The following is a 14,721-nucleotide window of genomic DNA, read 5'->3' on the forward strand; positions in this document are numbered from 1 at the left end:
GGGGGGGGGCGGGTGGCCCGTGCACCCCGGCCTCTCGCGCCGGGCGCTCCTCCGGAAGTTAGCCCCGGAGAAACAGAAACTTAACCTACGTGAGCAGCGTTCGGGTCTCTGGAACGGCGGGGCCTAAGAAATTAAGTCGCCGGAAATGTCACCGCGTCGCTCTGGCCGACAGGTATAAGCAAGGTTGGAGCGTGCGGCTGCCGAAAAGTACGCGTTGTGAGCGAAAGGAAGACAGCGCGTCCTTGGCGTGTGTTTCGTGCTTACCACAGATTAGCCTTTGGTGCTCGAGGCGAACCTGGAGGATGGATGGGGAAACCCGGACAATAGGCTTAGTGGTTGTGGAGTTGGAGTGGAACCCAGAGCTGTCGCTTTTCTAGCAACCCACTCAAGGAACATCTTCAACTCTTGCTGTTGAGTACGGTCAGTTGAGGCGTGTACGGTACACGCAGGTACAGCTGAAATTGACGTTCGTGACTACAGAAAAGAGAGGGAAGGGTAATTTGAGATAACTAGGTGAACTATTACTAGGACGTTTTTAAGCTGCTCATTGTATTCTGTCACCCTACGTTTTAGTATTTTTAATATAAAATTCGATGAAATACGTGACGAACTTAATACATCCAGCAAGATGTTAGGGTAAAATTGTAAGTACGGAAAGTAAGTTGTTACAGTATAATACTGGCAATTTCTAACCGCACTGCTTAGAATGACAGAGCAGATTATTTTTGTCTTCCCCTTATTTAGCAGTTTCCCCTCAGAATTACAGAGTGTGGTTGTTTTGTGTCTTTAACAGAAGCTTGGAAATACGAAGTTCATTGCTTTTGTGTAATTGAAGTGCAGGTAGAAGAGATAATTTTTCTTTTCTGGAAATCATAGATAAGATGCCCTAGAAAAGGTTGTAAGTTCAGTTTACTGTAAAAAACATTTCACTGAGCTACACTCGTGTTCAGGCTTTAAATATGATTTTTAAGTAGTGGGCATAAATTCTGAAGAACTTCTATTTTGTGAATATATGTTTTCAATAAAGTGTTGAATGCTACTGTAGAACTAATTTTTTAGGCAAGAGGAAAGCAAATGAGACTGTACATGCATCTAGTTTCTAAGATTCTGTAAGTTGATTTCTTTGTGCAGACATTCAGTTGTAATTGACTTCAAGTTATTTCTGGATCATTTGACTTAGAAAACAATTGATAAACTTCTTCCTAGCATCAAATAATGTATAGATGAGTGTTGCGCTTTTAAAGGTGGTTTCTAGTTGTAGAGAACCCTGTGAAGGGTGAATCATTAAGGCGAAGTATTGTGAATCTTGAGCCTTTGGGAAATTGTTTTTAGTCCTCCAGCATCAGAGTTTCAATCTAACCTGTAATCTTCATTCCTGTTTAAAAAAAAAAAAATTCCTTCCCTTTGCACATAAATTCCTGCTGGGCACCAGCAGCTCAATGCTTGTGATCTTAGCTAACAGGATGCTGAGATCTGAGGATATTGGTTAGAAGCCAGCTGGTTCAAGAAAGTCAGATTTTTACCTTCAATTAACCACCAAAAAGCCAGAAATGGATCTGGGGCCCAAATGGTAGAGCACTAGACATGAGCTTAATAAGTTCAGGAACAGTGCCCAGGCTCTTGAGTTCAAGAATCCGTACAGAAATTTCAAAAACGCTGTGCTTCTGGGGACAGTAATTTCCCTTATATGTAGTGTTGATCTCAATCTTTTTTTGTGTGTCTGTTTGTATCTCAGCCTCTGAGTAGTTAGAATTACAGGTATGAGTACCTGGCTAGTATTTTTAATTTTTAAGGACACTTTAAAATGCCTCAAGAGTATGAGTGTGGTGTGTGTGGTGAGTATCTTTCAAATAGTGTTCTGAAAAAAGATTGTTTTATAGGTACCTTAGGGTACTGAGCATCTATCTGGGCTCTCTGTTTTTGTACTAATAGCATCTATATATTTGTTGTTGATTAATATATTGAATATCCAGATGACTGTTTTATAAATCTTGCCAAATTCTTTTGTCTATATGCCAAAATTATAAGTATAAAATAGCAATTACTGTAATAAAAGTGTTTTGTGAGGGAAAAGTACTGATGAGCCCACTAACTCAACTTGTTTCTCAAATTTATTATTTGGTTTCATATAATTGGTATTTCTTTAAAAGTTTTTACCATTTCTCTGAATTTTTCTGCTACTGTGTCATTTAACGTTTATTGTTCAAAATATAACGAGAATAAGTGCAAATGAGATACTAATTCATCATCTTCATTTGTTTCCTCCTAGAAACCTGTGAAAGCCAGAACAGCTGTGTTTCCTGTGTTAATGCTAGCATTGCTAATACTACCTGCTTTTGGATAAACTGCAAAAAATTAGGTAAGAGATTATGAATTGTTATACTGCTCTAATTTTGAAAATACAAAAACACATTCCTTATAACTTCTTAGAAACCTATTCATTCTTAAACATTTTGAAAATTTCCTTAGAGCCTTTAGGCTAGTTACATTGTTTATTTTGTAAATCCAGTACTTTAAAATGCCAATTGCTTAAACATCCCTTCCCCCCATTTTAGATTTCTTACACTTGATAATTTAGAGAGATTTTAAGTCTTAGTAAAGTTTAAGGTGCAGTAAAATGTTAGAATTATCTGTGAAGTAGTTGCAGTTTTCTTGTTTTGTTAAGTATTAAAGTAGTTAACTTTGAACATTTGAAGGATAAAGAGATAGGTGGAAGTAGATTGAAATGTAAGATTTTTATTAGTCATAGGATTATAGCATAAACCATTCTGTTCTCAGTGTACAGTGGTTGCATTTTTTCCTTATCAGCAAAACAGTCTTGCTTAATATAGAAAAATTCACATGTTAAATTGCCTTATTCAGTAAAAATTAAATATTTTTAGAAATTACATGAAGCGCAGAACCTCTTTAATTTTTCATTATATAATAGTCACTTTGTTAGGTCATAAAATAGAATTTAAAGGTGTTCTCTCCCATACACAGTGATGTATACCAGATGAATTTTGGAGATTTTTGAGTTTTCAATTTTAAGACTTGCTGCTAGGGATATGTCTCAGGTAGTAGAGCCATAAGCGATAAGCCCTGAGTTTATACTCCACTACTTGATGAGGGGGAGACTTTCTCCAAGTCTGCCTGTCTAAGAAAGCTATTTTACAAGGTATAGACATCGAAATCAGGGAAATCTGGAGCATAGTTTCTACTACTGCCATGGTTACTCTTTACTAAGTTTTTTTTATTAAAGGTCTTGAGGGGGTGGAGGTATGGCTTAATTGAGCACTAGACAGTGAGCTAAAGTTTCAGGTGCTGAGTTGGTATCTCAGTCCTGGACCAAAAGGGGAAAAAAAAAATTAGAACCACTTGTGCTACCCTTTTTTTTTTTTTGTAGATTTCTGGCTGGCTCTCAAATTATAATTCTGAATATTTCAGATTTTCAGTGTATTTATATGGGTTTTTGTTGTTGTTTTGTTTTTATCTTTTTAGCTAGTCCTGTGGCTTGAACTCTGGGCCTGGGCACTGTCCCTGAGCTTTTGAGCTCAAGGCTAGATCCTTACCACTTGAGCCATAGCTTCACTTCTGGCATTTTTGTTGTTTAATTGGAGGTAAGAGTGTCATACGTTTCTACCCAGGCTGGATTTGAGCCACAGTCCTAAGATCTCAGCCTCCTAAGTAGCTACGACTAAAGCTATGAGCTATTTATGTGATTTTAGAAGGATAAAATTTGGAGGATCTGTGTAATACCTCTCCAACTGTAGGCAAAACATAACAATATTTAAACAATAGTATTTGTTGGTCTTTGGACTTCTAAAGTATTTATTGGGGCTTGATTTTTTTATTTACAGATGTTTTGGAGCTTATTAAAACAAAGAGACCACCACTACTACCACCAAAAAAAACAAAAAAGTAATTGGTGCTGCTTATCTTTTTGTTTTCCTATGATAGGTAGAACCTACTGTTCAAATACTTCAGAAGTTATTAATTGTACTGTGGCAAATAGCACTGACTCTTGTTCTGGTAAGTTTAAAGCATTGTTATAATTTCTAACCTTGTTAAGAATTTGGATATGAATAGAATATTCATATTGCTAAAAGGATAGTTTGAAACTTGGTTTAGTGATTCACCTATCCTGTGAAGAAATTCTGTAAGTGTAGATACTTTAAGTCTCCTACTTAAAAAAACTGCAGTTTAAACTGGTCTTTATTTACGTTTTCCTGGTCTAGACAAATGTATTCTGGTATGTTCTGTGTTACAGTACTGGTGATGGTCACATTTGAATATCCAGCATAATTGAAAATAGAGTAAAAGGTTTTTGCGCGGTGTGTCCATAAACTTTGAAGATTAACCTTTGCCTAATTTAACTTTGGTCATTCCAGTATAAACTTTGTAACTAGGAATTTTCTCCTACTTTCTTTCTCCCCTGATCCTCTCTAAGTTATAAAGTTCATTTCTAACATAGTATCTTGTGAGTATCACTGTTGGATTGGTTCACCCTTTGTCTTTTGTCTCAGCATTTTGTTATCTCCTTCCCTTCCCTAAATCAGATAGATATATATGTAAGACACAGGGTACCAAAATAAAAAACGGGATAAACCGAAGCGGGGAAATGAAGGGAAAAAGAAATGACTACACATAGTACATTAGACAAAAAGAATTTTCTTTAGTATTAAATCAGTATTATCCTGTGTAGAATGTATAATATGGGCTAAGTGGTACATTTACAAACATTCAAAATATGCATCTTAATATATATTAGAAAACTAAAAATTATCAGACTTGAGTTCATGAAGTTACTTGGAAACCAGATTGCAATATTGAGGTCTTGCACATTCTAGGTAAGAACTTTACCACTTGAGCTTATGCCTCACCCAAAACCTTTTTAAAATATTGATTCAGGGCTGGGAAGGTGGCTCAGTGGTAGAGTGCTTGCCTTGCATGCAAGAGGCCCTGGGTTCGATTCCTCAGCACCACATAAGCAAAAAGAAAAAAGCCGGAAGTGGTGCTGTGGCTCAAGTGGTAGAGCGCTAGCCTTGAGCTGAAGAGCTGAGGGACAGCGCCCAGGCCCAGAGTTCAGGCCCCACGACCGGACCCCCCCCCCAAAATATTGATTCAAAGAAAAATAAATAATGCTGTTTATTTCCTGCTATACTCATTAGAAATAGGTTTAGCTATAAAGGAAACAATGTCCAGTTATGATGGCTTCCAGAGTGGACAACTTCATGTAAAAGAAGTCTGATCTGTAGCAAAACTAGATGGCTACATGAACATCTACAACCTAGGCTCCTTTTAGGTTTTCGTTTACCTTCCCAGAATGACCCTGATCATAATTGTCTAAGAAGGATGTTTATGCATGTTCCAACATTCAAATTGGTTTTTCTTGCATGCAAGAAGGGAAAATAAATAGTCCCTATCGTCTTTAAGGTTGCTTTATAGAAAGTACACCTGGCTACTTTGCTGCAAGGGAAGCTAAAAATTTGTTTCCTATGGAAAGGTAAATATCACTGTAAACTAGTGGCTCTATTTCTTTTTTATTTTATTTTATTTTATTTTATTTGTGAACATACTGTAAAGTGGCTCTATTTCTAAGGAAAGAGATAATTCTGTTCAGTAGGGGCAACTGTCTCTTCCAAAGGATAGTATTTATGTTGTAAAAATTGTGAAAGTAGTGTTCATGTTTGTAGATTGGGAATTCGTGTTGTAGTTTGTGACATTTTAGACTCATTAGTGTATATCTTTTATTAATAGTGCCTACTGTTACTCCAGTACCAACCAGTTCTACAGGTAAGTTCACTGACTCTTCTACTGTTCTTCAGGATTTTTAAGCCTTCTTGTTGAATAGTTTCTTAAAAGATTTAAAAGACCTGAGTTAAGTATACCAAAATATTTTCAGCAATTAGCTTCTTCTGTTCTTTTTCTGTGTGTATACCTAAGTAAGTACATTTCATTTTTGTGAAACTAGACGGTACAGTAATGCACTTTTATATTTCTTCTTTTACTATAAGATGGTAGCAGTGCCCAGGTACTGGTGACTCACTGGTAACTGGTGACTGAGATCTGAGGATCATGGTTTAAAGCCAGCCTGTCAAAGTCTGTGAGACTCTTACCTAAAAGCCAGAAATGGAGCTGTGGGTCAAGTGGTAATGTGCCAATCTTGAGCAAAAAATCCCTGGGACAGTGCCTAGACTCTGAGTTCAAGCCCCAGGACTGGCACAAAAAAATAAGGAAAGAGGGGCTGGGAAGGTGGCCCAGTGGTAGAGTGCTTGCCTTGCATGCCTGAGGCCCTGGGTTGGATTCCTCAGCACCACATAAGCAGAAAAGGCTGGAAGTGGTGCTGTGGCTCAAGTGGTAGAGCACTAGCCTTGAGCTGAAGAGCTGAGGGACAGTGCCCAGGCCCAGAGTTCAGGCACCATGACTTGCAAAAAAAAAATAAATAAGGAAAGATGGTAGCACTATGCTGCCTATTGTGATATTGGTTGGACAGTAAGTTCATTCATCTCACTTACAAGTGATACCTTAGAGGTATTTGTTAGCTTTGGGTGATTGAGAGACTTTTTGGGTCATTTAAGGTTCAACATTGATTACTGATCATTTTCATTTTCATCAACAATTAGAAAATTTTCCACCACCCCCTGAATCTACTAATTCAGTAAGAAATGTAGGTACTTAAATTTTACAAATACTAAATGCATCTCTTCTTGGACAAGTACTAGACTAGATGTTGAGGATATAGGGAAGAAGTAAGCCAGCATTTCATTTCTATAGGAATGATGAAATCAGTGAGTACAATGTTTGGTGGAATTTGTAGGAAAGTGTGTGTTGGATACGTACAGGATATGTGATGACAACTTGGTGCTGTTGACTGAAATGATTCTGGTAAAATGTGAGAAGAGCTCAGATGGAGCAGGCTGGTCAGCACATGAGGAGTGAGGTTAAGTGTCCTGTACAAAGGGAGAGAGCTGACAGTTACAGGTCAAAAGCATGACTGGGAGGCACCTATTTGTATGTCCTGCTGATAGACTTAGATGTTATCCTGAAAGATTTTAAACATGTAGGTTATATGATCAAACGTGATTTTGGGACACCTATTGGGGTTCTAAACTCAGGATTTTGGTTTTTTGTTTTTGTTTTTGGGTCCGGTCGTGGGGCCTGAACTCTGGGCCTGGGTGCTGTCCCTCAGCTCTTCAGCTCAAGGCCAGCGCTCTACCACTTGAGCCACAACGCCACTTCCGGCTTTTTTCTTTTTGTTTATGTGGTGCTGAGGAATCGAACCCAGGGCCTCTGGAATGCAAGGCAAGCGCTCTACCACTGAGCCACCTTCCCAGCCCTAAACTCAGGATTTTGGTATGCAATCACTCTACCACTTAAGTCAAGGCCTGAAACCTTTTGGTGTCAGTTACTTTTCAAAGAGGATCTTACATTTTTTACCCAGGGCTGGTGTTCTTACCTCCACATCCTGTGTAGCTGACGTGAAGATGTGAACTTATATTTAAAGAATGCATCTCTATTGATCTATTTTTTCTTTTCATGAACATATAAAATAAATACCTCACAGCTTAGGACATTCTCTAGTATGTTTCTGACATAATTTTGTCATTCCATTTTTGATAATTACACTATCCTTGGGAAGGGCTATTTGAATTAAAACCACTGCATACCTTTCTACATGAAACGAAATTCACTGCATTGTTTCCTTAACAGTCCTTAATTTCTTGTTTTGTTTTAAGCAGAATTAATGTCATATGAACAGAGATTTGTTTTCAACTAGGAAGTGCTTATCAGTTAATAGATGTATTTCCTACAGTCAAGTCTTGGCCTTTCGTTTAGCAGAACTTGATGTCCTGAGAAATCCTCAGTGACAGCCACACGTTTGTTGTTGTGTTTTGGTTTTTTTTAGTTACACTGAAGATAATTGACAAACAACAAAATCCCTGAAGGAATAATGAGCCTTAAATTGTAATCCTAGCTGATCAGGAGGCTGAGATCTGAGAATTGTGTTTTGAAGCCAGTCCAGGCATGAAAGTCTGTGAGACTCTTATAAAAAGTAGTATAGTGTTTATAACACTAGTCCAAGCAAGATGGGAAAACTACACACATGTATTAATTAGTATTGTTAGCAATCATCTTTAAGTTTTTTCTTGGGTCTGTCCTAATAGAAGTCTGGCCAGTGGAAATGGAGGAGTGGTTCAAGTGGTAGACCTGTGAGCAACAAAGCTCAAGGTCCCGAGTTCAAGCTCCAGTACTGTCACACAAAAAATAGTCCAGAGCTTTCATTAAGCTCCTGTTGACTGTTTTTAATTGATACATACTAGTACATATTTATGGAATATAATGTGGTATTTCAAGACATGTACACAATGAGATTTCTGCCTCCTGTGTCAAACAATAGAATGTTGGTACCAAGAAGAGTTGAGATATTTATAAGCCTTATCTTCTAAGGAAACTCCAAAATGCCATACATTCTAGTTACATACTTTATATACCAAAGTGAACATATGTTGCCAAATTCTCTTCAACTGTCAGTTCCTTTCTTCTGAAATAGTGCAAAGACTGGATAGCAGCTTACATTTTTCATAGAATAGCACCATGGAATGAATTTTTAAACTGAGGATCTTTCCCCCAAAAAGAGAGTTACCTACCATAGTAATCAAATCCTGATGGTGAAGCTGCAGGCCTCAACTCTGACTAACCTAATTATGTCTTAGGCATGGTAAGGAATTCCTAGCCAGCTAGTGATATGCAGCCCCTTACCATCCTACTTTTCAAGGAAAAAACAAAAAACGAATGCTCTCGCAAATGTATCCAGAGGTCTTTCCTTCCTATTACTAGTATGAGATGAAGCATGTTCATTCATTTCCATGTTTTTGGCATTATACAACATAGATGAAAAGATTTATCGTCTACCCCTTTGTGAAAATTTTGCTAATCCTGAAGTGAATGGGCAGATCTTGGTGTCTATGTAATAATAAATAAGTTGTTTTTTCTTTCTTAACACCATCAGTTTTAATAGTTTTTTTGGGGGGTCCGGTCGTGGGGCCTGAACTCTGGGCCTGGGCGCTGTCCCTCAGCTCTTCATTCAGCTCAAGGCTAGCGCTCTTCCACTTGAGCCACAGCACCACTTCTGGCTTTTTTTCTTTTTGCTTATGTGGTGCTGAGGAATCGAACCCAGGCCCTTATGCATGCAAGGCAAGCGGTCTACCACTGAGCCACCTTCCAGTAACAATATATTTTTTTAAAGTAGATAATAGATAACTGGTAAGTTAGAGACGTAAAGTTTTAAAATACATTTTGTTTTCATTTCAGCTAAAACCACAACTCTGCCTTCCCCTACAGCTTCTACTACAGTTGTCACATCAGGTAATTGAAGTTTTTTAAACTAGTAGTGATGTAGAATGTTTGCACATGGTTGCTTTTGCTATTTCAAACACTGAAACACATTTTTTAGAAGACCAAAATAATAACAAGCTGTTAAAGCAGTAATGGTAGTTCTACTGAGAATCTTAATTTTTTTTAGTGTATAATCATATTTGCTTAATATTTTACTTTAGAAAATGGAAGTTGGGGGCTGGGAAGGTGGCTCAGTGGTAGAGAGCTTGCCTTGCATGCTCGAGGCCCTGGGTTTGATTCCTCAGCACCACATAAGCAGAAAAAAAAGCCGGAAGTGGCACTGTGGCTTAAGTGGTAGAGTGCTAGCCTTGAGCTGAAGAGCCTGAGGGACAGTGTCCAGGCCCAGAGTTCAGGTCCCACGACTGGACCACCCCAAAAAAACAAAACAAAACTGAAGTTGGCTCGATGTCAATGGCTCACACCTGAAATTCTAGCTACTCAGGAGGTTGGGATCAAGGTTTGAAGTCCCTGAGTCAGAAAAGTCTGAAACTCTTACCTCCAAGTAACCACCAAAAAGCCAGAAATGGAGCCAACTAGGATTCATGTGCTATACTGCTTTGAGCAAAAAGACTAAGGGAGAGTGCCCACCCAGGCCCTCGGTTCAAGCTCCAGGATTGGCAAAAAAAGAAAAAGTTAAAAAAGAAATTGACTTTAAATAAGAAGTGCTTTATTAAAATGGGTGCTTTTTCTTGTTCCATAGTGAGTAGTAAACCGACATGCCAGGCAAGTACTCTAGCATTTGAACCATGCCCTCAACCCTTTTTGTTTTTGTATTTTGTGGGGTTTTGTTGTTTATTTCATCTGGTGCCTGTATTGGGGCTTGAATTTCAGTTCTTGACTTTTTCACTCAATGCTGGTGGTGCTTTACCACATGAGCCATACCTGTTCTTTCTCCTTTTTGCTGGGTAATTGGAAATAAGAGTCTCACGGACCTTTTCTGCCCAGGTTGGCTTTGACCCCTGATCCTCAGATCTTAGCCTTTTGAGTAGCTTGGATTACAGGCATGAGCCACCAGTGCCCAGCTTTATATTTCATTTTGACATAGTAGCTCCCTAACTGCCTGTACTAGCCTCAAATTTCACATCAAATTTACAGTTCTACTTCCAACTCTAGAGTGGCTGGGATTCTGCACACCATAGATGCTGCTTTCTTATAATCTTTTTGTTCTTGAAATTTTTTTTTTTTTTTTTTTTTGGTCTGGTCGTGGGGCCTGAACTCTGGGCCTGGGCGCTGTCCCTCAGCTCTTCAGCTCAAGACTAGTGCTCTACCACTTGAACCACAGCACCACTTCTGGCTTTTTTCTTTTTGCTTATGTGGTGCTGAGGAATCGAACCTAGGGCTTCAGGCGTGCAAGGCAAGTGCTCTACCACTGAGCCACCTTCCCAGCCCCTTTTTACTACCTGGAAAGAAATTCCAATTTTCATGTCCTTTTTCCTTATGATTTAGTGATACTTTCTCACAGTGAAAAATTAACAGATGTTTTTAATTTAAGATGTTTTTAATTGAGTTCTTTTGCTTGTAGAAATAATCAATTTTGAATTCTTTTTTTTTTTTTGTTGGTTGTGGGGCTTGATCTTTGGGCCTGAGCTCAGCTGTCCCTCAGCTCTTCAGCTCAAGGCTAGCACTCTACCACTTAAGCTACATTGTCACTTCTGGTTTTCTGGTGGTTTATTGGAGATAAGAGGTTCACAGACTTTTCTGCCTGGGCTGGCTTTGAACCTTGATCCTCAGATCTCATCCTCCTGAGTAGCTAGGATTACAGGTGTGGGCCACCGGCACCCGGCTTGAATTCTTAAGGATGCTTTTGTAACTTGAAAAATTAGAACTGAGTTTTTATTTACTTTATGTTAAGATATAGTAAAACACAAATGTCATGAATTTTTATCACAGATAACATAGGAATTAGCCAAAAGTTGTCTTGGAAAATTATTATTATTTTTTTTTAATTTAATTTTATTTTATTTGTGAACATGCTGTACAGAGGAGTTACAATTACATGGGCAGGATAATGCGTACATTTCTTACCAAGCATTGCAGCCTCCTCCTTTGTTTACCCTTCACATCCCTTCCCAGCCTCCCCCCTCTCCCCCAATCCCAATCCTTCTCCTTCCCCCCCCTTCCCCCCCCGGAAAATTATTATATATTTGAAAGTTCTTTATAAATTCCTGTGTCACAATTTATATACCAGAAAAAAATCCTTTTATTTTCATGTTGAAGCATTATAGTAACATTGACTACTTTACATCTCTGAATGAGATGAATAGAATTATAAGGGTGATCTTCGGCAACTAGAGTCATAAGAGGAAATACTTTATAACATGGCAAAACAGATGTTCAGGTGTGTTTTGATACTGTGGTAGAGTATCATGAGAGTTAACAACTAAGAATTGTTATTTCTTTCATCATATTAGGTGCAACTAATACCACTTTGACTCCGACCTCACAACCTACTCGGAAGTCTACCTTTGATGCAGCCAGTTTCATTGGAGGAATTGTTCTTGTCTTGGGTGTACAGGCTGTAATTTTCTTTCTCTATAAATTCTGCAAATCTAAAGAACGAAATTACCACACTCTGTAAGCAGACCCAGTAAATTAATGAGAACTGGCAATTCATTTGTGTAACTCACTGAAACCAAAATAATTACTTTTCAAGAAAGTCTCATATGGAAGATGTTTTTCCGGGATCTTTAAATTTCCAAAGGATGCATATAGGATATTTTGAAGCATCATCTTTGAAGAAAAATCAGTTAACCTTTTTGCTGAACAGGAATATTTAAAATATTCTGCATGAATCCTTGTGGCTGTGGTCTTTTTATTTTCATAGCTGCTGCTGTGGGATTATGTTTCTTCTCTTTATATGCCAAATGTCACTTTTTTAAGTGATGGAAAATGTCCTGTGCAGACAGCCTCTTCACTCTTGACAGTTTAAATTTAGTCACCTTAAAGCCTGAAAAGTTAATTTTTTTAAAAAGTCCAACTCAAGATGTAATTTAGTGACCAGAATTGAAAAGGGTGTGCCAAATGAGCATCAGTGTAGGTGGGTTTTTGCTATCATTTCAAAAGCATAATAAATTTATTAATAGTATTAAACTGTATCCTTAGAGTAAAATTTTGTGCTTTGTAAGTTATTTTTAGAAACAAGATGCCACACAGGGAATTACATTCCAGATTTAAAGAAATGAATGGAAAGGTTACAAACCATTATTGTGTATTGTCCATGCTGCAGAGCACCTTATTATCATTGAGAAAATAAAGAACAGTGAGTGCCTTAAAAGACAGACTAAAAGGTGGGCTGTAATGGAAAATTATGTACGGTTTGTTCTTCAACATTTAAGGAAGGTCAAGATCGTCCTGAGGATGTAACTATTGATGTGAGCAGTAATAAACCTGCTTTTAGATATCATGCTATTAATATTTAATCCAAAACATAACTACTTTTTTTTTCAGAGCTGAGAAATTTAAGCTAAGGAATTTATAAATAAGCTGAAAGCCTTCTATTGAACCTCCCAAGTTTTATTTTAGGGCTGCATAAAGAATACAGAGAAAATTGGTTATCTTTCCTTTGTACTCAAAAAGTATCCTACTACTATTGTACTTTGAAAGAATTTCTTTCAAGCTTTCTTGGAAAGTAACTTCTTTCCTGAGGCAAGGAAATAAGTTTTAGAACATTTACTAGCTTTTTAAATGTGACAATCGTTTTAAGTTTTCAGATAGCAAATATGAAACCCTAAAAATCTTAAGTTTTTTTTTATCATATTACTAAAGATCTTTTTAATGATGATTGCCCTGGATGAAGAGAATGGTTTTTTTTCCCTTCCTTTCTTTGATTAAATACAATAGTCTAATCATGCATATTTTTTGTTTCTATAAGTTTTGAAAGCCTTTCAAAGTGTGGATTGTTTGTGTTTTAGTTTTAGAAGGCTGATTCTCCCTTTGCCTTTGACAACATTGGATAAATTCAGAGACTTAGTTGGAAATGGGCTTTTGCTTTTCTAGGTCATTAAAGTTGTTTTAGTTTATTTAGCCTGGAGTAAATTTAGCAGTTGGTTTTCAGTATTTTATAATTGAAAATTACAAATGGCTTTGGTTCATTTCATAAACTGAAACTTGTTTTTAGGTTGATTGTATTAAAGGTTCTTAAAATTAAGAGTTACTGTTGCTTTGTCACTTGCTGGTGCAGCTAAAGTTTGTTTTACTTGCACATTTGTACATACACCTAATTTTTCAAGTGCCTTAATTGTTTAAATCTTTGACTTCAAAAGGTTTTGGGGAATGGTAGGTTTACCTCACAGTTTTGTGTTGTCATTAGTAATATTCTAGGTACCTCACAACTTATAATGGTGCCAGGGCTGTTAGTTTTTAGTAAGTGCTATAAGATTCATTTGAGAATATATAGAATTTCCGTTCTTCACAAGGTGGCAGGCATTAGCTACAATAGTATAATTGTCATTTATGTGGGTATAAATTCCTTGCCACACATTGTCAACACATGTAGCAAATTTTGTCAAAATATAACTTGTTTGAAGATTCTGTACCTTTAAGCACTGTGCTAACAGTAGGAAATTAGATTTTGCAAGTCTACAGATGAGCTCTTGCAACAGAACTCAGCCTTTTCCTGCCCCTCCCCCCTTACTTTAGCAGTGTAGTATCTTGAGCCATTAACATTTTTTGGGTTTTTTTAATCCAGAAGGTATATAAAAATGTTTTCAGATTTTTCATCTGATTTGTTCATGCAAATGTAGTTCTATCAAATACCTTATTTTGTCTTACAGATACTTGTTGCACAGACAGATACTGCTGTACTTAGAAATTTCTATTTTAGTTCATTAAAAGCTGAAAACCAATCTGTATCATGTACCAAACTGACTTAAAATAAATCTACCTGTTTATTGAATACTTGCTCTCTTTATTGGATAAAATCGGTTGCATTTTTACTGCCCTATCAGTCCATGGGGATAAATGTTCTGTTTTTATTGCTCCTCTAGATCAATCAATAATAACTTAAGAATTAGTCTATGGCGAGCAGAGGCTTATAAATGACAGAGGATGAGAGTGGCATGCTTGCATAAGTCAAGAGGTACCATTCATTGACCATTTTGTGGTCAAATTAAATTTTGTATTAAAGGTTACTCAAGGGCTGGGGAGCTGGATCAAATGGTAGAATGCCTGCCTAGCAAGCTCGAGGCTCTAGGTTCAAGCCCCAGTTCTATAGGAAAAAGCAAAACGTACTGCTTTGTAAGCCATATTATCTGTAAGGCTATGGCTTATAGTTTGACTTAGAAATCACAAACTTGGTTTCATATAAACCTTTCATATGGTCAAGTTTGATAATTACATAAGACA

General features: G+C 37.3%; 1 protein-coding gene across 1 annotated transcript in view; it reads left to right on the forward strand.

Annotated features, from left to right (window-relative positions):
- The window catches only part of Cd164 (CD164 molecule, sialomucin), a 14,938-nt gene extending 666 nt beyond the window's left edge, over positions 1–14,272 (forward strand). Inside the window, exons 2-6 of the mRNA XM_013022419.1 lie at positions 2,270–2,359; positions 3,940–4,011; positions 5,740–5,775; positions 9,295–9,348; positions 11,790–14,272. Of these exons, the coding sequence (XP_012877873.1) occupies positions 2,270–2,359; positions 3,940–4,011; positions 5,740–5,775; positions 9,295–9,348; positions 11,790–11,956 (419 nt within the window). The 3' untranslated portion in view covers positions 11,957–14,272. The remainder of the gene's footprint in view (positions 1–2,269; positions 2,360–3,939; positions 4,012–5,739; positions 5,776–9,294; positions 9,349–11,789) is intronic.
- Positions 14,273–14,721: the final 449 nt, after the last annotated feature.

The sequence above is a fragment of the Dipodomys ordii genome, unplaced genomic scaffold (assembly GCF_000151885.1).
Source record: "Dipodomys ordii isolate 6190 unplaced genomic scaffold, Dord_2.0 Scaffold62, whole genome shotgun sequence".
In the NCBI taxonomy this organism is placed as follows: Eukaryota; Metazoa; Chordata; class Mammalia; order Rodentia; family Heteromyidae; genus Dipodomys; species Dipodomys ordii.